Source organism: Pipistrellus kuhlii, unplaced genomic scaffold, assembly GCF_014108245.1.
Source record: "Pipistrellus kuhlii isolate mPipKuh1 unplaced genomic scaffold, mPipKuh1.p scaffold_m20_p_2, whole genome shotgun sequence".
Lineage (NCBI taxonomy): Eukaryota > Metazoa > Chordata > Mammalia > Chiroptera > Vespertilionidae > Pipistrellus > Pipistrellus kuhlii.
In genome coordinates this window covers 167,927,504-167,950,194 of record NW_023425515.1, presented here as the reverse complement: position 1 = coordinate 167,950,194, position 22,691 = coordinate 167,927,504, and the positions used below count along the sequence as shown (strand labels likewise).

Here is a 22,691-nt window from a genome sequence, read left to right as displayed (position 1 = left end):
CTCAAGCTCACATGGCATATTCACCAAGATAGACCATATTCTGGTCCATAAAACATAACTTTCACAAGTCCAAAAGAATAGAAGTCATACAATATCTGTTCTCAGATCACATTGAAATTAAACTAGAAAGCTCTCATAGAAACCTGAGAAATCCCCAAATACGGGGAGGTTAGATAACACACTTCTGAATAACATATGGAGTCAAGAAAGACATCGAGAGAAATTTAAAAATATTTTGAACTAAATGAAAAATACAACTCATCAATTAATACACATTGCCCTAGCTGGTCTAGCTCAGTGGAACAAGGGTCCAGGTTTGATTTAAGTCAAGGGCACATATCTTTGTTGCAGGCTCCCTCCTGGCCCAGGCCCTGGTCGGGGCATGTGTAGGAAGCAACCAATCAATGTGTTTCTCTCACATCAATATCTCTCTGTGTCTTTTCCTCTCTCTTCTTCTGTCTCTAAAAGTCAAGGAAAAATATCCTCGGGCGAGGATTAAAAAATAAAACAAAAACATGTTAACCACTACCATTAGCCTCACCCTCTGGCTGCAGCCCTGCCCCAATCATATCTGAGCTCACTATGATTATCATACGTTGGACCACCCAGGTCCCACCTCTTGGGTCTCAACCGTCAATGCTCTACAGTCCCTCTCCACTTGTGTGATGACAAGAATAAAAGAAAGTTAAGAGCCTCCTATCTCAAGCATTTCTGAGGACAGCTGATATAATCCTACCATGGACAAATAGATCACCTGGTGAGAGAGCAAGAGCTGTGTTAAGATGGAGAGTCAGTATGTGCCAGCTGTGTTGTTATAGGAGAGATGTCTGTGCTGAATAAGGTGTTGACTCCATGACCCCGAATGGCCCCTTCCAGTTGTAAAATTTGGAGGATTCTAAAAATCTCTGTGGTTTTTAAACCTTGTGTTCCTTGAGCCAGATTATTCCAAGATTCTTATTTCTAAGGTTATTTGATTTTAATGTTCTGTGACTTTCAGGTTTTATAAGCGGTACTCAATATGATGATGTAGAGGGAACTATCTTTGTGGGGGAAATGCTTTGCTGATGGTTTTAGTAGACATCTGACTGAGAGCCTGGGCTCTGGGGGGATTGGGGAGAGAGTGGGAGCACATGTCCCGTTGCACATCTAGATGCCAGCAGGCTGTGCTCCACAAGACGTGATCCTTCTCTGGAACATCCAAAACATCTATAAAATGTACTCTCAGGAATGCTTGGGAGGAGTGATTTTATTTTATTATTATTTTTAATAAGAAATCCAAATAAGGATCTGAGTTTCATAACATTCAAGTCAGTGTGGTTCCGGACCAAGCCAGCATGCTCTGCTGGAGGCCGAGGTGATGAGGGTAACTGAATCCCCTGGCATTTAGCTGGCATCTCTGGGATAAAGCAGGGCAACCCTGTGTGGCGGTGCAGGCATCAAGGGGCCCTACAGTATCCAGGGGGCTCCATTCATATCAAAGCTTATGTGAATGGCTCTCTCCAGAGGCACATAGTGGACAGCCTGAGCAAGAACGGGACAGCCCTGGCCCTGAGGCATTGGAAGAAATGTCACCACCATTGGAAGGGACAGGGAGGCCCCCAGCTGACCTTCAGGCTCTCTGCTTTATTTAGATTCTATGTTTAAGATTTGAAGACCCTAGGGTTCTGTGACTACAGTTTTCTGACTTAAAGAATTTAAGAGTATAAGAAGGCGTTACAGTTCTAAGGCAACAACCTTCACCACCAGCAATAATGCTGTTGCGTTACCACATGCCAGGCATGGTACCAGGCACTCTACATGTATTATCATAGTTAATGATTATTACTTTATTTTTATTGTTAACACTATTACAGATGTCTCCACTTCAATTAATTCATTTATAATGTGTCTTTATTGATTTTTTTTTTTAAGAGAAAAGAAGGGACAGGGAGAAAGAGATAGAAACATCAATGATGAGAATCACTGATTGGCTGCCTCTGAACGTCCCCTACTGGGGACTGAGCCCACAACCCGGGCATGTACCCTGACCTGGAATCAAACTGGTGATGGCTTAGTTCATAGGTTTACGCTCAACCATTGAGCCACACCGGCCGGGTTCATTCTCAAACCCTTATGAGATATCCATTATTCTCTCCATTTTGCTGAAGTGGAAATGGAGGCACGGAGAGCTAAATCATCAGTCCAAGATTACAACAGCAGTTCTGAAGCCAGGTATTCTGACCATGGAACCTCTTTATCTCTACCCTCTACTACTGGCATTCCTATAAGCACTCCCCTCCCTACCTGGTGAGACCACTCAACCCTTTTACCTAGGAACTGTCCTTTTTTTTCCTGGTCAGGGATCTGTAAAACCGACCTGAGAGTTGAGGTGTGTGTGCTGAGTTGAGTTGAGTCATATTGAACTGCGCTGTGTCATATTGGAATAGATTGTGTTGTGCTGAAAGTGTTTGTCTCCATTATACTGTGAACCTTCTAGAACAAGGACTGAATCTGATTCAACCTTTTAAGTTCAGCTCTCGCCGAAACCGGTTTGGCTCAGTGGTAGAGCGTCGGTCTGCGGACTGAGGGGTCCCAGGTTCGATTCCGGTCAAGGGCATGTACGTTGGTTGAGGGCACATCCCCAGTAGGGGGTGTGCAGGAGGCAGCTGATCGATGTTTCTCTCTCATCGATGTTTCTAGCTCTCTATCTCTCTCCCTTCCTCTCTGTAAAAAAATCAATAAAATATATTTTTAAAAAAAGACTGGCACACTGTGGGTGTGTAAACATGTTTGTTGTGTGAGTGATGCTAGGCAGGGAATGCTGGTGTCCATGTACTTTAGATAATCATCTTGTGATTGTATTGTGAAGGGACCTGGTAAGGTGAGCACACTCCCAAATGCACCTGAGAAGAGGGAGCCCAGTTCATCCTCGCAGGAGCTTAAAGGTGAGGGGAGGTCAGACCTGCTGCAGCCTTTGGGTCCCCAGGTTCGGAGCAGATGGTAACTGGAGTCAAGATGAAAAGCCTGCCAAAACCAGTTTGGCTCAGTGGATAGAGTGTCAGCCTGCGGACTGAAAGGTTCGATTCCGGTCAAGGGCAAGTACCTTGGTTGCGGGCACATCCCCAGTAGGGGGTGTGCAAGAGGCAGCTGATTGATGTCTCTCTCTCATTGATGTTTCTAACTCTCTCTTTCTCTTCCTCTCTGTGAAAAATCAATAAAATATATTTGAAAAGAAAAGAAGGGAGGTGGTCTGGGACACAAAGGTGCTGGAGCCAGGTTTGCCCCTAGCCTTGTAGCTTCTTCTCCCGTCAGGACCAGGGCTCCATCGGACACCCTGCTTGACCCATGGGAACTCTTCCCCAGGGCCAGATTTTGCCCTGATTCCTATGTTAGACTGGGGTCCTGCTGTGGACCTCCTGTCTCTAGACACAGACCCAGCTTTATCTGCTGACCTTGAGCCTGTTCAAGCCCAAAGCCTAGGAGTTCCTCCCTGTTTCAGACTCTCTTTGACGTGAAAACGCCCAGCTGCTGAGTGGGGCCAGCTCTATAGCCCATTTGCCCCATATCCACCTTAGTTCTTATGCCCAGAGATGCTTATACCTGCTTAGTGACCTGCCCTAGATTAGGCTTGGCTTTCCTACCTGGACTGTGTCTTGCCCTCTTACTGGACACCCTGCCTGGCCTCTCCTTCTCCAGCCCACCCCTCCAAACCAGCTTTCATACATCCCTCTAAGATGCAGATCTGTGTCTCTTCCTTGCTCTCAATCCTCCAAAAGCTCCCTATTGCCTACAGTAGAGCATCCCAGTTCCTTAGTCCAGCATTCAAGGTCCTTCATGGACTGTCCTTCTGATCTCTCCAGCCTCCACTCCTGCTGTCCTTGGAACATTCCCTGGCAAAGGCAAACCATCTTTTTACTCTTCCTTCAAGCTGTCCTCACTGCTTGCCATGCTTTCCTCAAGTTCCGATTCCTTCATCAAGAATCAGCTTTCCCTTGTTCCTCCCTGGGTTTATAACACCCTAAGCACAACACCATGGTGGCAATAATCACATTGTGTTAGAGTTGTCTCATTGCATTTGTTTCTCACCCAAGTGGGAGTTCCATGTGAAGCCGTATTCTGCTTCTAGCTTTATCCTCAGTGCCTGGCACAAAGTACTTATGTGCTGAGTGCATGAAGAAATGAATGAATAGCAATGAGTGAGTGAGACAATGGCATCCACAACACCCACGCTGGGGATGGTGTGGGTGATGTTGGAGCAGGCCAGGGGTCACGATGAAACAAAAGCAGAGAACACCAGGAGATGGCTCCAAGAGGGAGGCCAGGAAGTTGCTGAAGCAGGTCCCAACCCATCTCTCTGGGTGGCTGCGTCCTGTACCAGAGCCCTGTGCTCTGAAAAGCCTTGGAATCCCTGTCATTTCCTCATGTTTGTTATTTCTGCTACCTCTGCAAGGAAGTGCTCCTTGACCCTCCCCTTGGGAAGAGTTGCTCAGGCCTTACCCAAGCCTGTTGCATTTTTTGTGTGTGTGTGTGTTGGGGGGGGGGGGGGGGGGGGGGGGTAGAAGGGGGGATTTGAAGGGGGGAGAGTAGCTGCACAGTTCATGCCTACCCTGGGCACTAGGACCCTCCTGGCCTGGAGGCTGGACCAGTGGGCCCTCCCGCTACCACTGTCTAAAGCCCCTGGTGAGTTCCCTGTCCTAGCTTTCTTTTATTTAGCCATATTCCTGATGACAAAGCACTCCATGCTCAGCCAGCTGAGAGAGCCAGAACTGACAAAAAGCTTTGTGAGGGGTATAGAGTGTCTGTTTTATTCATCATTGTACTCCAGGACCTAACCCCATGACAGACGCATGGTGGGAGAGCTCAAAAACTGCTTGTTGCATGAATAACAAGATGGATGGATGGATGGATGGATGGATGGATGAAAGGATGGATGGATGGAAGGATGGATGGATGAAGGATGGATGGATGGATGGATGGATGGATGGATGGATGGATGGATGGAAGGATGGGTGGATGGATGGATGGATGGATGGATGGATGGACGGATGGAAGGATGGATGGATGGATGGAGCCAGACCTGGTGACAAATGTGGCCAACAGAGTGTGGGATGCCCTGGGAGAGTGTTAAGAGGCTTGAGTTCAGAAACAGAGAGCTCATCACCTCATCCTCACCTTCTCAAGCTCTTGCTTAGATCCTGGAGGTCCGGGGTGGGTATTCCAATGGGGCCTTTCTCTGCTTAGAGACACCCTCTCCCCATGCCAGGGTTCCCATTTCCTGGGGAGCTTTAAACAGTATAGATTCTTGGTCCCACCTGAGACCTACCACTCAGAATATTGCTGGTGGAGCCACAGAACCTGTGTTTATAAAGTCCCTCGGGAGATGCTGCCAGGCAGACAGGCATAGACACTCTCACCCACTGGAGCCACTTTAACCCCCAGGCCACGCTCTCTGAGCCCTTTGCCATCTGGGCCCAGTGCCCCTGTGCAGCCTCTCGCCTAGCCCCTGATCCCAAACATCCAGCCTCATGGAGCCGCTCCATGGTCCCCAGACACGCTCAGGCTGTCTCACTCACGTTCATCTCTCTGCTTTCTGCCTTCTCTGCCCGGGGAACTTCTACACATCCCCCCAGGCCCAGAAAGCCCCCTCCTGCAGGAACTTCCATCCCGTCCTCCTCCCAGCCAGGCAGAACTCAGCTCCTTCCTGTGTGTCTCACTGCTCCTCCCACCACCTTATTCAGAGCTCCTGTCCCTCCGCCCAGTCGTTAACCAGTAATGCCTGCACCAGTGGCCTGTGAGAGCCCCCCAAGCATCCTCTGAGGTGGATAAAGATGATGATGATTATGAAGATGATGACTAGGTGAAGACCCTGCAGGAAACGTCTACGTGTGCAGCTGGGCCCTTAAATACTCACAACAGCTTGTGCAGGAGTCACTGTTCTTACTGGGCCCATCTGACAACATGAGGAAACAGGCCCAGAGAGGACTTGCCCCAGTCACACTGGAAGTGGTAGACCCAGGACCTACCAGGCAGGGCTCCAGATAGTGCGATCTTACCCACTGTGCTTCGGGCCCTTTACAGATGAGGACCCTGAGGGGCAGGGAGCTACCTGCACAATCTCACTGTTCTCACAAGGAGCTCTTGTACCTAGGGGCCTCTGATCCCAAGCTCCACACTCCACACTCCCTGTTTCACCTCCAGCTAGGTAATCCTGAGGCCAAGCTCCATTCCCAGCCTGTTCCAGGCTCCTCTCCTTTTCCCACAACCCCCCAGGGACCTGACCTGGCCTGCCCTCTGATCTCACTCCCCACCCATCTGCTCCACCAGTTCCTAGGAAGGAACGCCCCATTCCTTACGAGGCCATCTCTCAGCTGGCAGGCAGAAGTCTGGCACCTCTGGCAAGCTTTTCTCCTCCACTTCCCCTCCAGCACTCCCGACTGAAGAAGCTGTGGTGGTGGAGGGAGCAAGCCTCCTCCTCTGCCTGAGCCCACTCCGCTCCCCCATCTGCCAGGCAGAGCGTGGCTCTGCCCTGGCTGCCTTCAGGGCTGAGACGCCGTTCTGATGATCTCAGGGTAAAAAAACTCTAGGCCCTGGTCGGGAGGAGGAGACCCCAAGTCATCCTGGGATCGAGCTCTGTCGCCCTGGCAGCTCACCTAAAACCTGCCTGTGCCCCAGCCCCTCATCCAGAGAACAGGATCTCAACAGTGCCTTTCACACAGAATCATCGTGAGGACTGACTGCAACAAGGCTCAGGTGCCTATCAGGGGCACCTAGCACCTCCGTCTAAAGGGGAGCGTTGAGTGAGGGACCTCTGTGGAGGGGACTCAGACTGAAGCAGAGTTGTAGTTGTGGTCAGGCACCTTCCTGGAGCACTCCAGTGGGAAACCTGGCTCTCCAAGGTGCGTGCCCAGCCAGCCAGTCCCCGGCACTGAGAGCGAGGCTAGTTAGCGGCCCAGGTACTACAGATGTTAACCGCTGTCACTACAGATGTTCTTTAACTCGTAAGAAGTTGTAGAGTTCTTTTTTTTTAAAAATGTTGGGGGGTTTTTTTTGTTTTTCTTTTTACTGATTTCAGAGAGGGAGAGGGAGAGAAAAATAGCAACATCAATGTTGAGGATCATTGACTGGCTGCCTCTTGCACATCCCATCCGCAACCCAGGCATGTGCCCTGACTGGGAATCAAATCACAACTTCCTGGTTCACAACCACTGAGCTACGCTGGCCAGGCACAGAGCTCTTTAACACGTCCTTTCCTCACCCGCCCTTTGTAAAGCCCACAGAAGGTATCTGTGTGAGCTTTGGTTCCAGACTGGCCTGAGCTCATTTCCAAGTCTGCTACTTATTTGCTGCATGATCTTGGGCAAGTTCTTTCCCTTCTCCAGACCTCACTTTGCCTCACCAGTAACGGAGGCAGGATACTCCCAGTCTCGGAGGGGCCCTGTGTGAACCGCTTTCACGTCCTGCGTGGTTCAGGATTTCGGTTCAGGGTTTGGGTTCTGGAGAAGACCGCCCACAAATGAAAAGAGACTAGAAAAGTGTTGATTTGGGAATATTGGGGGCCAGGCAGGAGACCACCGCTAGTGGGAGGACTACGGCCTTATTTTGGCCTTGCTATCCCTTTTATTCGGGTTTTGGATACACCCATAGCCCTTAGGTAATCCCAATAACAAATTATCTTACCAGTAAGGATTTACACGATTATTTGGTGGGGAAGTTGCCTCAGTTACCATTGTCTTAATTAGATAGGGAGTGGTTGGCACTGACCTTTCAGAGCTTAAAGGTTGAATAGCCTTCCACATCTTTCTTTTTTCTTTTTTTTTAAATATATTTTATTGATTTTTTACAGAGAGGAAGAGAGAGGGATAGAGAGCTAGAAACGTCGATGAGAGAGAAACATCAACCAGCTGCCTCTTGCACACCCCCTACCAGGGATGTGCCTGCAACCAATGTACATGCCCTTGACCGGAATCAAACCTGGGACCTTTCAGTCCACAGACCGACGCTCTACCACTGAGCCAAACCGGTTTCGGTGCCTTCCACATCTTTCTATTAGTTCTGGCAGGGTCCTACGAAGACTACAAGTGTCAGACATGAACAAAGTACATAAGAATCCTAAAAGCTCTCCTACCCACTTATTGTAGATAAAGAAATTGAGGCTCAGCAAGGCTTCATTGCTTCCACCACAGCTATAAAGCAGCTGAGCTGGCTCTGAGTCAAGGACTCCCACTTCCACACAGAAAATCGCCCCCCATTCATGAGTGTTTGAGGCCAAGGCTCTGGCTGCTCAAAGCCAAGGATTGATCTTGGGGTCCCACTTCATGCACCTTGCCTTAAAACTGTCATCAGCCATAGCTGGCCAGGTCCAGACCTCAGCACCAGTGGGTCATATGGGACAGGGCCAAGTCAAGATAGGTGTTGGGAGCCTGGCAGGTGAGGTCCTGTGCCCTGTGCCCACTGAAAACTCTCAGACCCGAGACAGGGCAGCAGGGAACTTGTCCCAGTCAATTGCACTGCAAAGACACAGTGACCTCACCTCCTTGACCAGGAGCTCGGTCATCAAGGCTGTTCTCCCTTTTTCCGGCCTTTAGAGTCCGTGGGCTGAGAGATACTGCACCACCCTGCCCGGCCCCTGCTGACTTGTTAGGCTGCTTCTGAGGAAAAGGCAAGAATTCTTCTGAAGCCATCTGGCAACTTCTAGCATTCTCTCTTTTGAAGACAACAATGAGATACCATTTTTCACTGATCTAATTGACAAAGACTGAAAATATATAGACACACCCAGTATTGGCCGGAGGATTGTGGAAAGGGCAGTCCCTTGACAGCTGCTAGAAGTGCAGTATGCACGACAGTTTTGAAGAATGATTTGGCAAAGCCTTAAAAATGCCCCTGTCCTCTCCTCCTGTCGTCCCCCTCCTCCAAGGATTTGTACCGATTTCTTGATACAAAATTCGAGTTGTTCATAACTGCCCCCAAATGAAAGCCACCTAAATATTCATTGGTTAATCAATGGCGGGATCTTGGCCAGCCACTAAAACTCAGGCTGGGAAGAATATTTACTCCCAGAGAAAATGCTCATGATAGGTTAAGAGAGAAAGCAAGTAATACCCAGGAGGATGTGCAGGGATTAAAGCATGTTTGATCAGCGTTCCACAGGGATTGTTCCCTTTTGGGCGCAGCCACCACGCTGTCACGCTGTACGGAAGTTGGGGCTGTGCCGCTGGAGACGGAAGAGGATGCAACACCATACGGAGAGAATGGCCCCAGCCCGGGATCCCCTGAAAGCAACTGCATGGATAAAAGCACCTCCGCAGTGTCACAGGGAACAGAACCGCACAAAATCATGAGGAACAAAACATTTGCAGTTTAAAGCCACTACATTTCGGAGTAGTTATTTTACAAGCCGTAGATGGCTGAAACAACCCGTTTGTTTTCATTTCCTAGATTTTTGTTTTCTTTAACATTTTATTTTAAAGATTTTATTGATTTCTGAGAAGGGGAGAGAGAGAAACATCAATGATGAGAGAATCATTGATGGGCTACCTCCTGGGGATTGAGCTGGCAACCCCTGGTGTGTGCCCTGACTGGGAATCAACTGTGACCTCCTAGTTTATAAGTTGACCCTCAACCATCCAGCCACGCTGGCCAGGCCATTTTCTAGATTTTAAGAACGCACGAAGCAGAAAAGCAGAAGGCCTGTGTCTGAGCAGCCAGCCTTGTGCATTCCTGAAAGGCAGGGCCTGGGTGACGCCAATTACTGAGTCTTTGTCACAGGCCAGTCACTGTGCAGCTTTTATAAACCATCACATAACAGATCCTTAATAAATACTCACTGAAGAAGTGAATCAATGTGCTAGTCAACCACACTGCAGCCCTGTGAGGTAAGAGTTATTATAAGTCTTTTATAACTCAACTAATATTCATTAGAGAAAAAAAAATTTTTAATGTAGGCATTACAAAAGAAAATAAAAGCTATCCCCAATCCTACTATCCATCATTTCAATGAACATTTATCATATATATATGTATATGTATATATATATACACATATATATGTATAGAAATTCAATTATATTACATAGGCATATTGACTTCTTTTGTTTTTTTATCCTCACCTGAGGATATTTTTTTCCACTGATTTTTTTAGAGAGTGGAGGGGAGGAAGAAGGGAGGTAGAGAGAGATAAATATCAATGTGAGAGAGGCACATCAATTGGTTGCCTCCCATTCAAACCCTGACCAGAGCTGGAGGTTCAAGCCTGCAATGAAGTATGTGCCCTTGACTGGGAATCGAACTGGCGACCCTTCAGTCTGTGGACCAATGCTCTAACCAAGGTGCATATTTACATTTTAAAATATGATAAATGTACTGTTTTATAACCTGTTTTTGTGTGTGTGTGTGTGTGTGTGTGCGTTTTCATTCAAAACAATTTCTTGATTTTTTTAAAAAAATGCTTTTATTGATTTTTTCCAGAGAAAGGAAGGGAGAGGGAGAGATAGAAACATCAACGCTGACAGAGATCAATGCTCAACCACTGAGCCTCACCAACTGGGCTTGATTTTCTTTTCATATCAGTGTGTGTATGTTTCTATTCAACATTTCTAATATACACACATGTTTGCCTTTGTGACTCATACCCCTTCCTCCGCACCACCCTGTTCTCTTTGTCTGTGCTCTATGACCCCAATTGGTCTGACCACAGCCAATTGGACCCAGGGCAAACCTCTGACCAAAGTGGAACTAATCTGCTTTTCTCCTCTACAAACAGAAGCAGGACCAGGAAACAGCTGAGTCAACTTTGAGGGTCGTTGCTGTGGTCCATGTGAGGCCTGGCATTGTGTGATGGTCACATCCTGTCGGGTAGAGCAGAACATACCTGTCCGTGAAAAGAGACAGGAATAAAGCCTGGTGAGGGATGGAGACCATCCTGGTGGTAGTTTCCTCACGAACCCCTACCTTTTTCAGCCCCTGACTGCCTCTCTGGCACTGATTTAGTAGACACCTCTATACCGGTATGCTTTAATGAATTCTCTTTTACTGACTGAAATTGTCTTAAATATATTGATACCTGCAACTGAAAAATCCCAACATTATTACTCTAAGGAAAGGAGGAAAATGGTGCCCATCAGCCACAAGGGCAGGCCTCTGGGAACTGGTAAAAAGGAGAACCCAAGAGAAAAGAATATTGCCCCAGTACCTTCTACAAGCAGAGGCTCTACCATCCACTCTACAATCCCAGGCACACAGGCTGGAACACAAGCAGTCGAAGCCCTTCTTCTACGCCTCTGCTTTCCAACCTCAACAGCGAACGTCTGCCGGACGCCTGCCATAGTCACGGCCTCGTGCTCAGGGCACAGATGGGAATGAATGCATCAAGTTCCATGGCCTTGGGTAAGTCATTACCACGTCTCTAGGTCTCAGTCTTCCTACCTGTAAATGGGTTGATACACACAATTCTAAATTTCTTTCCAGCTCTCACACCTATCAACTTAACGTTGGGGTCCTGGTCCCAGACCTCCAGGAAGAAGGTTATATATATATATATATATATATATATATATATATATAGTTTATTAATTTTTTACAGAGAGGAAGAGAGAGGGATAGAGAGTTAGAAACACATTGATGAGAGAGAATCATCGATCAGCTGCCTCCTGCACACCCCCCACCGGGGATGTGCCGCAACCAAGGCACATGCCCTTGACTGGAATTGAACCTGGGACCCTTCAGTCTGCAGGTCGACGCTCTATCCATTGAGCCAAACCAGTTTTGGCAGAAGGTATATTTTACAAGCTCTAGAAGTGGCATCAGACTTTCCCAACACCTTCATATGCATTGTGCCCTGTGATTCAATCAATAGTCCCACCAGGCAACATTTATTCTGCCTGAGGGCACACCGCTGTTGAATAGAAGGATTGGTACTTCAATCCAAGTCTAGCCAAATGCCCAACTACCCTGTTTCCCCGAAAATAAGACAGTGTCTTATATGAATTTTTGCTCCCAAAGATGCGCTAGGTCTTATTTTCAGGGGATGTCTTATTTTTCCATGAAGAAGAATACGGTACACATTTATTGTTAAATGAAAATAAAGAAAATTTATTACCTGTTTACCGTACGGTAGTACGGTAGTTGTCAACACAAACCAGACAAACTGTGAATCCTACAGTATCAAGAATTTACTCATTTATTCAATGACAATCATGTCATCATCGTCTGGAACATCATCATAACAATCCAATTCCTGAATTTCCTGGTGAATTTCTTGTGACTCCATTTCTTTCAGAATCAGTGGACCAAATCTCTCATGTTTAGCCTAGGGGGGGCCTTATTTTCGGGGGATGCCTTATATTTCACTCAGAAGGAAACCTGTAAGTAGGTCTTATTTTCGGAGGATGTCTTATTTTTGGGGAGACACGGTAGATGGATCAAATAACTCTTGACTATTTTTTTTTAATTATTTTTTTTTTACTGATTTCAGAGTGGGAGAGGGAGACAGAGAGACAGAAACATCAGTGATGAGAGAGAATCACTGATTGGCTGCCTCCTGCCCACCCCACACTGGGGATTGAGCCCACAACCCGAGCATGTGCCCTGCCTGGGAATCGAACCATGACCTCCTGATTTATAGGTTGATGCTCAACCACTGAACCACTCCAGCCAGACAACTCTTGATCTTTATTACCATAGTTTTTAAAATGAGGAAAGTTTACCAGGTAACTAGAGTAGTCAATTTCAAAGGACAGAAAGTAGAATGGTGGTTGCCAAGGGCTGGGGGTGGGTGTAAGGAGATGGGGGGGAATTACTCTTTATTGGGTATGGAATTTCTATTTGAGAAGATGAAAAAGTTCTGGAGATGGATAGTAGGGATAGTTGCACAACAGTGTGAATGTGCTTAATGCCACTGAACTGTCTACATAAATGGTTAAAATGGAAATTTTATGATACGTATGTACGTTCTGTCACCATTGTTTTTGAGGAAACAGATCCACTGGAATAAAGGGAGTAAGTATGGATGTGATTGTGAGAGTTCTGGAGACAGACAGCACTCAATCCTTACTTCTACCATTGGTTTACTTGCTTGACCTGGGGCAAGCTATCCTGAAACCATGCCTCAGTTTCCTTCTGTGACATGGGATAAAACAGCATGCCCAGGATTTGTTACCGGAATTAAAGGAGATCATTCTATACCGCTCACTTCGCCCTGTACTTGGCACATCGTAAACTGTCAGCACACACACGTGTCATTGTGACACAGAAAGTGACTTTGGAAGTCACCCATTACAACACCCTCATTACAAACCTGAAGAGACGGACTCAGAAAGTGACTTGCCTGCAGTTCCCCAGCAAACCTGTAGCAGAGCCAGGGTGGAACTGAACCGCCCCCTCCTAAGTCCTGAGATCTCCGCCTCCAGCCAGCCCAGGGCTTTCCCTTTCTTAAGAGCTCACCTGACTTTGGGTGTTAATTTCAAGCCTCAGTGCAGAGGGGAGGGAGGACTCCACAAGCTCACAACTGGTTCTCTGTCCGTCTCCTAAAGTGAGTCAGCTCGGGGATAATGGGGTGAGTCAGCCAGCAACTCTGAAGCATGTGCCTGACTGCCAGGTGGGGGCAGGCATGGCTGGATGCCAGCCAGTGGTTCCTGTTCCCCTGAGGGGGTTTGGGGTATGGGGGAAGGAAAGGGTGAGGTCCAGGTTTCATACCTTCAATTTGCTACCAATTTCCTTCTTCGGTAAAGCGAGTAAGCCTTAATCTCCTTAAACTGCCCAGGGGATGTATACATAAAACGTGGTCTTGCCCTCAGCACAAGGTGTGAAGAGACAGGAACCAAGGAAGGACAAGTGGGAAGGTTTTGCACGAAGTTGCATCCGCATAAAGGGGATTATTATTCCGCTTCTCAGGAGAAATAAGATTCTAAGAACAAAATGGAGCCCAGCCAGGCTGCTTGTTTTTCCCATTCGTACTGGGACTTGTCGGGGTCTCTGAGTCCCTCTGTCTCCATGTGCTTCTCCCACCTCAGAGTGCCAGATCAATTCCTCAGAGGTAAATGTTATGAAGGACCTACTGTGTGCTAGGCCCAGGAACATGCCCTTGGACCCTCAGAAGAGCCCCGTAAGATCAAGCTTATTCTGAGCCCCATCCTACAGAGAGGTCATTGCAGCTCGCAGAGATGAAGCAACTCATCCACGGTGGCACCGCTGGCCGTGAGGAGCTGGGCCAGACTTCCGGACCATCCCAGCGCTTGCTCTCCTGACCAGCGTGAGGAAGAAAGTTCCTGTGGGCTGCATCAGGTCCCCTCCTTCCTCCTCCAGAGACCCCCAGAAAACAATACGTGGAAACAGAGAGAGGCAGATTCCTGCCACCCTGATATAAATAGGCGTTGAAAATGGAAAACACTAGAAACAATAATAGTTACCATTTTTCAAGTTATCTATCATATGCCTGTCACTCAACAGTCGTTTTCTCCTTTATATTCTCAATCATTCTTTGAGGAAGATACTGATATTATTCAGATTTTATAGGCGGGGAAATTGAGACTCAGAAAGGCTACATAATATACCCAAAGATACACAGCCAGCAGATCTATCTTCGAAACCTGTGCTCTACCCCCCACCTATCACGGTTGGCCTCATTCATTCATTCTTTGCTTCATTCATTTAAACATTGATAGCCTTTCTCTTGTGCTAAGCAACTAGCTAGAAGAAGGAAGTCAGAAATGCCTGAGTCCCTGCCCCAAGGAAGTCATTATCTAGAGAAAGATACAGTTCAAATAATTGTAATCTAAGTGATAGGGCCGGACCTAGGTACACTGCTGGTCAGGAGTTTTTGTTTATTTTTTTAACCGAGGCGCTGGAACTCAAGCTTACTACCTGTGTGATCCTTGGCAGATTACTTCACCTTCCTGAATCTCAGTGTTCCATTTTTTAAAAAAGGAGAGCAAAATACAGAGTTTCTGTGGGGATTAAATTAACTGAAATAATATTGTATCCATTCATTCATTCAACAAATAAGTCCTGAGCCTTGGCCAATGTGACCTGATTGGTAGAACATTGATCAATCGTCCCGTGCACCAAAGGTCACGGGTTTGATTCCCAGTCAGGGCACATGCCCAGCTTGTGGGTTTGGTCCCAGTCAGGTGTGTGCAGGAGGCAACTGATGGATGTTTCTTTCTCACATCAGTGTTTCTCTCTCTCTCTCTCTCTCTCTCAAATCAATAAAAAACATATTTTAAAAAAACAACAAATTAGTACGAAGTCCCAGTGTGCGCGGGATTGTTTTTTGGTGCTGGGGATGCTAGCTATTGTAGAAGAAGCAGACAGCAGACATTCCCTTGAAACCAGAGAGGTTTTTTTATTTATTTTTTAGTAAAAAATAATAGTACATTTTTTAATTGAAGCATAATATACATGCAGAAAAGTGCAAAAATTGGACGTGTACAGCTCACTGAATTGTGACAAACGGACACACCCTGAGTGAGCAGCACCCTGATTACAAAACATGACCAGTCAGGTCAGAATTAGGGTGTGGCAAGCGAGGCACTCATCTCCCCAGGAAGACTTAAGGGGGTGCCAAAAGCGCAGTCATAAAGATAAGTAGTGTATTTCATAGAGTATTTCCTAAAATCAAAACGAAAGAAAAAAAATACCCCATAATGACAAAGTACCAACATTTCAAATAATGACAAGATTAGTACCAGTGCCTGTTGAGTTATATTAAAGCTCAGGGCCATGGTGGGGGGGGGGAGGGGGAGGAATCAGTAATTTGGTGAATTAGAGGAGCCATCTCTGGACTGGGGACCAGAAGGGGTAGGAGAAGCTGGTGCGTCTAGAGTTAAACATGGGCAGTGCCAGGTCCCTGTGGGACATGACGAGGGCTGTCCTGGAGACAGCGGGACAGACAAGCCTGGTGCTCAGGAGAGAACACAGGAGTGACGGAGCGAGTGGTGGCCCTGAGGGATCTTGCAGAGAAGGACACAGAAGGATAAAGAAGGCAAGCAGAACATTCTCTAGGAGCAGGTGGTTTGAACAGGTGTGCCAATGAGAGCGAAAACATGAAGCACAAAAAAACTGTCCTGCTTGGCCCACCAGGTCTCGGAGGAGTCCAACACCGTGTTTACCTGCAGCTCGGGAGGATTTGAGATGCAAAACATCCTGCGGTCTGGGACTCCCGCATCCCAGCCCCCGCCAGCCGCCCTTGCATCAGCTGCAATTGACTCAGCGGGCCTTTCCTCCAGACTGCCATGACGTTTGCCTTTTAAAGGCAAAAAGAAAATAATAAAAATGTAAAAGCCTTTTCCCGGGCTTACTCACAGATGACTCGGGAGACGGGAGGCGGAGCCGCTAGGACTCAGCGCCGCCCCCTCGGCCGCCGCAGGGGGAGCCCACTAGCCCACAGGCGTGCGCTCCGGCACGCACTCCAGCATCATCTGCCATCACCACCTGGGACCGCCCTGCCGATCCCAGCATGCTCTCTTCCTCCGAGCAGCCAAGCCTGGAATGGCTTGGAATCAAACCCAGAAAAGTCCCCAGTTCCTTCCTGGCGGCCTCAGAGACAAAGCTGCCAGTGTGAACGCAGCTTGGGGAGGGGGGCCGCTTGGGCCCTCCGAGATGACGGCCAGGGCTCCCCGGGACTCTTCACAACTCTAAAGCCTCTAGCCTTTAGAGTAGAGGGTAGGGTAGGCTTGAGGGGAGGCCGAGATTGCCGCAAGTCCTTCTTCTGCTCAAAAACCCTCCGTGGCTCTCCTCTGCCTACTGAACCAAGTCCTGACTCCTATACCTGGCATTTGAGGGCCTTTGTGACCCTCACCCACCAGCTTCTTCTCTCATTCAGATTCCCTCCAGGCTCATCTCCTTCCTCTCCCAGCCCCCAACCCCAACACTTCAAGCACAGGGGCTACTTAGCCTGGCTCTCTCTGGCTTAATTAAGCTGCACCTTCATGACCCACTTTCAGGCATTTATTTGTTTATGCTCCCTCTCCCCCCCCCCCCCCCCCCCCCCCGCCCCCTGCACCCCCTCTTCCACTCCCCAACCCAACCTTCCAGGCTCAAATGCTACTTATTGTTTCTGGTGTTCCCTCCTTGGTTGAAGTTCAATCCTATTTCACAGGACTCAGCCACCCCAAAATAGACTAGCAGGCCTGAGAGTCTAATCTCTGACCCAGGGTCAATAGCTTCTGATGACTGTACCTCTAAAGACAGCCTCCAGGGGTCATACAACTTTCACAGGGAAAAGTTAGAGAAATGAAATTTCAACCAGGTCATGGGTGTCTGTTTGAGCAGGTAGGGTGTGAAAGGCAGGGGTAACGCTGCTTGGTCACTCCACTTTGCCTTCGAGGGCCACCATGGCAATAGGAAGGGGAGTGGTTGAAATTCCGACACCATGAATTAATACCATTTATTTGGGTAAACTTTAACTCGCATCCATTCACCTCAGGCTTACCCAGGAGGGAATTGGTATACCCGTTTTATAAACGCAGGTCTTGAGGCTCCGAGAGAGAAGGGATCTGCCCAGGGATGTCTGGACAGTAAACAGCAGAGCTGGGATTCGGTCTTCTGACTCCAGGGCTCCACCATCCGTCTCTGAGCTGGGTGGGAAGATTCTTTCTTCCCTTCAGCAATTACTCTCTGCCTGCCTGCCGTCTCTGCATGAGTTCTTCCCTTTGCCAAGAATGGCCTTTACACTGACCGACCTGGCGACCTCACATTCATTCTTCTACACCCTGCTGCCCTCCCCCTCCCCCTTCCCCGAAGATCTCCGCTCTCTCCGTGATACAAATCCTGCTCCTGTGTGCATTCTTACCCCTGCAGTGTGGTGGTACGTCTCCCCTCTTGCGTCCTCTCTAGTTTTGGGTCTCCATGAGGCTAGCTAGTGTTAGGGTTAGGGACCCATACCTCTGTCCCTGGGGAAGTGAGACCCCTAGCTGCTGGGAAGAGGCACCCAGAGTAGACTAGATGTGCTAAGGAACAGAGACTGCGTGCAAGACCCAAAAGGCACTCAATGAAAGGCTAGAAGAGTTGCCAGGAGCCTGGTACGTCAGTTGGGTACAGGGTCCTCCGGATGCGCCCGTCCATCCTGGGTCAGGGCACATACAAGAAGCAATCAATCAATGCAAAATAAGCGGAACAACGACTCTCTCTCTCTCTCAAATCAATTAAAAAATAAAGTATTTTTTAAAAGGTGGCAGGAAGCAGGCAGATTGACGGCCCATTCGTTCATCATCTCTGCCGTCCTTCTACACTCCTTCACCCAAGCGTCGGAGTGACGGGAGTCCTCTCTCGGGCCCCCTCCCCGCGCAGCCCCGCCCCCGACGTGCCCAGGCCCCGCCCCCGCGCCCCCTCCCCCGCCCCAGCACTCTCACACACACACACACACACACACACACACACACACACACACACACACACCAGTGGCGCCAGCCAATGCCCGGGGTCCTATAAACCGTGGAGGTGGCCTCGCGGAGCTCCCAGACCGCGGGTCCTGGGAGAGAGCGCCATCACACTCGCCGTCGTAGTCTCGGGACCTGAGCCGCCCGCCCGCCCGCGCGCCCGCTGCACCCGGAGCCTCCGGCGCCACACAGCCCGGCCATGGATCCCAGCGATAAGGTGAGCCGCGCGCTCGCCCGGCCCGGGTCCCTCTTGCCGCCGGCCGCGCCGTGTACCCGGGGGGCGGGCGGCGCGCGTCCCGGATCTCCGGGGCGCCGGCCTACCGCGCGGGGACCGGGCCGCGGCGGTGGCCGGGGCTCGGACCCGGCGCGCTCGGCGGCGCCCGGCGCGCGCGCTCTCGGCGCCCGCACAGAGTGTGTGGCTTCCGGGGCAGCTGCGCGGGACCGGAGGCTCACGTCTCTCACGATCTCCCGGCGCCCGGACTCCTCCTGTGGCACCCATTGGCTGAGCCGGCCGAGCCCCCGGCCCGGCCCGGCCCGGCCCCGCGGCGGCGTGCGGAGGAGGCGGGACCCTCCTCCTGCTGGCACCCCGCCGCCGCTCCCCTTTCCCGGGGCGCCGCAGCTCGCGCGGCCTGGGCTCCGGGGCGCAGGGCTCCCCGCTGAGGCCGGGGGACTCCGGCTCCGGGGTGCCCGGGGCCTCCCGGGCTTTAGATGAGAAGTTGGGTACCCCGGAGGCCCTTCTGGCCGAGGAGCGCAGGCCCCGGAGCTTCACGTGGTCCGGGGAGGCACGCTTCCCTCTGGGGCGGGGCCGCCGCCGCGTGTCCCCGGGGCTGGGGCGCGGGAAGGGACCCCAGGCTGAAGGGGAGCCAGAGGAAGGGGGCTGGGGACCTGGAGGCGTCCCGCTCTGAACGGGGGGACGAGCAACCCCTCTTCCCTCCGGGACGGCTTTGTCCGACCCAGAACGGGTATGGATCGAGCCCCTCCCGCGTGCAGGACATGGTTTCTTTCCTTCCTCCCAGGTTTTCAAGTCACTTTTTTTTTCTTGGAAACTTTCCCTCTTATCCGCTTGGATGGTCCCATCTCCTGGGCTAGGAAGGCGCGAGGATGCGCTTTTTTAAAAAACTGGGGAGCCTGAGCTCCGCACCGTCCCTGCCTGCAGGCTACAGAGTTGTGTGGTGCGGGGTCCGGGGTCCGGCTGGGCAGAGCGGGGCCTGACATTGACACCGGGCTGTGCCCTCAGCGGGAAAAGGCTCCCTCTTACCTATTGAATCCTGACTGCTGGCTTCACCACGCCCTGGGGAGCGCGTATTCTGACAGTCCTAAGTTAGCCTGTAATGCTGGGATAGAACCTAATAAAAACCAAAAGGAAAAGCGCTAGGGGCGAGGGCTTGAGAGCACCAAGTCCTCGAACCCTTGCTGTGTTATCTCAGGACCCTGGCAGGCCGCTGAACCTCTCTGGGCCTCCGTTTCTCTGTGTGTAAGGCAGATAACTGTGTGCCCCTTCCAGGATAAGAACTATCTGTTCAGCGTGTGATAGATATAGAGGACCTGGGTGTTTATTTGTTGAGTGGATAAGTGAATATTTCTGCGTGGAGGTAGAATATGCTTAACAGTGTCCGGGCTGGCATGGCTCAGTAGTGGAGAATATCCTTAACCGTTTGCTAAGCACCTGGCTAGTTAAATGCTTTTCTGAGGTCAGATGTGGTTCTGAAGTCCAGCGTAGCTCAGTTGCCTTATCTGCCTGCTAATGTTATTTTCATCATTAGAATAGCTGTAAGAATTCAGAAGGAAAATGTGTGTGTCCCCGTGGATGGTCCATAAGTCGTCCTGGCTGATGTGGGCTCCCAGGATGCATTGCTCTTACCTGGGCCTCAGGTTTCCTGGACCTGAGCTGTGGCCTCTGTCCAGAAGCCTGGCATTCTGACAGTGTGTACTTTCGGGGAACCCCAGGGTGTCTGGGCTGCGAGTACCACTTGGTCAAGGAATCATGAAGGTTCCAGTTCTTCCCCAGTTAGGGGTTTGTCAGGAAACTGGTTTGCAGAGGTCGCCAGCCCAGGGGTGAGAGATGAGTCAGCTAACGTGGCTGCCCTGCCTCCCCTGTCAGGGCGAAATGAATCACAACCCAGTGAAAAACGACTTTCCCAAGGTCACACACCGAGCCTCCTGCCTCAAGACACACTGCCCTCTTCCTAGAGTGACAGGAGAGGGTGAAGGAAAGTCAGAGCAAAAAGGGGCCTTCCATTTGGCAGAGGAGGAAACTGAGGCCAGAGAAGGAAAGAGACGTGACTGAGATGAGGCTTTCACAAAATAGTGGAGATGTTCTATCGTATTAAAAAAAAAAAGGAAAAAAAGATGCTTTCTCCACACCCCTGTCCTCTGTGCCATCCTGCACGCACCCTGAGGGAGGAGGAATTCCCAGACTCCTGGGGCTTAGCAAGCTCTCTCTGGACTCGGCAGGAGTCTCAGAGTTGGATTAGGCACAACTTGACAACTGAAACCCTTCTGTGAGCGGGAACAACATGTGTCCTCACAAAACTATGACCTTGGGGAAGTGGCTCTCCTCGGAGCTCTGGTTTCTCCCCTGGAACATGGAGGCTTGCTCCCCTGTGGTGGGTGCGGTGAGACAGGCCCGGGGCCCTAAGTCAGAGCAGCGGCTATTTTAAGTGGATACACCCTCAGTCCGGCCTGCTTGGGTGCGCAGGCTATTGTAAACATCTCCATGAGGATCCTTGTCCCGGGCTGAGCCATTCGGGGACCCGACCCCACTTGCCCCAGAGCTGGGTCAGCCCCAAATCCCCCCTAATCAGCTTGTGACTTCAGGGAGCTCAGCCTCCTGGTCACGGGGTGTCGCGGCCCAGAGCTCGGCTCTGGCTCCAAGGGTACGGGCATCCAGTCCCCCCTTCCCCGGGCTGGCAGAGGTGCGGAGGCCGGGAACAAAGGGGAAAGTGTGTGGAGGCACTGGCTGGGGACCCGAGGCCCTTCCCCCACGGCACTCCTGGACAGAAAGGTGAAAAAGCCACGCAGTTTGGTAACCAGTTTGGTAACCAGTTTGGTAACCGGCGTCCCCAGGATCGTAGAGGCCAAGAAGGCATCCTGCGGGCTCAGAGAGGCTGTGTCCGGGCCCACAGACCCCGCCTGGCCACCAAAACAAACCTCCATTGTTACCTCGGTCCGTGGGAGGGGTGGAATGGAGCTGGAGGCCCTGCCATCCGGCCTGGTGGCCAGGGAAGCCGTAGCTAAGGCGTAAATGCTGGGGTTTGACAGGAACAAGGCCTTGGATTTGGGCAGAATGAAGGCAGCACCCATCCTCTCCCAAGACCACCTCTCTGGCGTCTGCCTCCCAGGGGCCTCGGCACCCTGGAAGTTGAGGGGGAGAGAGCTTTTGCCAGATCCCAGTTTATGGAGCATTTGGCTACAGAGGGAGGCCTCTCCGTCCGTGTCACCAGATTCCCCCCGCCCTCCTCCCTGTGGAGACGTTTGGGAGTGGGGAGGAAAAGGAGGTCCCCTAGGCAACAGCTCCACCATCCGACCTCAGGCCAGCCACACCCCCTACTGGAACTCATTTCTCCAACAAGGACCTGAGGCCAGCCACACCCCCTACTGGAACTCATTTCTTCAACCGCCGCAGTAGGAAAACAGAAAATACCTCTCTGGGTCAGGTTGTGGATTTTTTTTTTTTATTATTATTATAGAAGTATTGGAGGCCACTGTGGAGAAATACACACAGTAAAAGAGTAAATGCCTTCCCCCAGCTGTAACAGTTTGCTGTTTACCCTCACACACCTCATTTTGTGCGTGTGGGTATGTGTGCCTGTAAGTGTAATTTTTATGTAATTGGATCCCGTTCTGCGTGGCCCACCACCCGTTAGGAGTAAATTCTCGCAGTTCTTCTCTGCGTGTAGAAGCAAGTACCATTTGTACAAGCTAATTATCTTCCCTTTCTCTACGCAAAATGTACATTCTAGTCATTGTTTTGTACTTCGCTTTTTTTCCTCTGAAAAAAATCTACCCTGGGGCTCTATTCCAGATCAAGTACATACAGATGTGTTGCATTCTTTTCAACCAGCTACATAGTGTTCCATGACAGGCGTGTCCCGTGATTACAAAATGGTACCCCCATCACTTTTTCTTCATGCCACTCATCGCCTGATGTATATCTTAGGTATTTCTTTTCCGTCCTCGCCCTCAACTAAAATATCAAGTTCCAGAAAGGAATTTGGTGTAGAGTGCCCAATTCCCCATTGACTAGCATAGTGTTGGGAATGTGCATCCAAGCATTATCCTTTCCTTAGTAATGTAATTTATTTTTTGTAGAAAACCTCTCTTATTGAGAACTGGAGG

At 50.1% G+C, this 22,691-nt stretch overlaps 1 protein-coding gene and 1 long non-coding RNA gene across 2 annotated transcripts in view; one reads left to right on the top strand and one right to left on the bottom strand.

Annotated features, from left to right (window-relative positions):
- Positions 1 to 17,029: 17,029 nt before the first annotated feature.
- On the bottom strand, positions 17,030 to 18,500 carry LOC123652726. The gene is made up of 2 exons (XR_006742202.1): positions 18,367 to 18,500; positions 17,030 to 18,040 (listed from the first exon to the last, which is right to left on the bottom strand). It is a non-coding gene; the product is annotated as an uncharacterized LOC123652726 (long non-coding RNA).
- The window catches only part of SLC2A1 (solute carrier family 2 member 1), a 29,374-nt gene continuing 25,072 nt past the window's right edge, over positions 18,390 to 22,691 (top strand). The window contains exon 1 of the mRNA XM_036445422.2: positions 18,390 to 18,570. Within this exon, the coding sequence (XP_036301315.1) occupies positions 18,553 to 18,570 (18 nt within the window). The 5' untranslated portion in view covers positions 18,390 to 18,552. The remainder of the gene's footprint in view (positions 18,571 to 22,691) is intronic.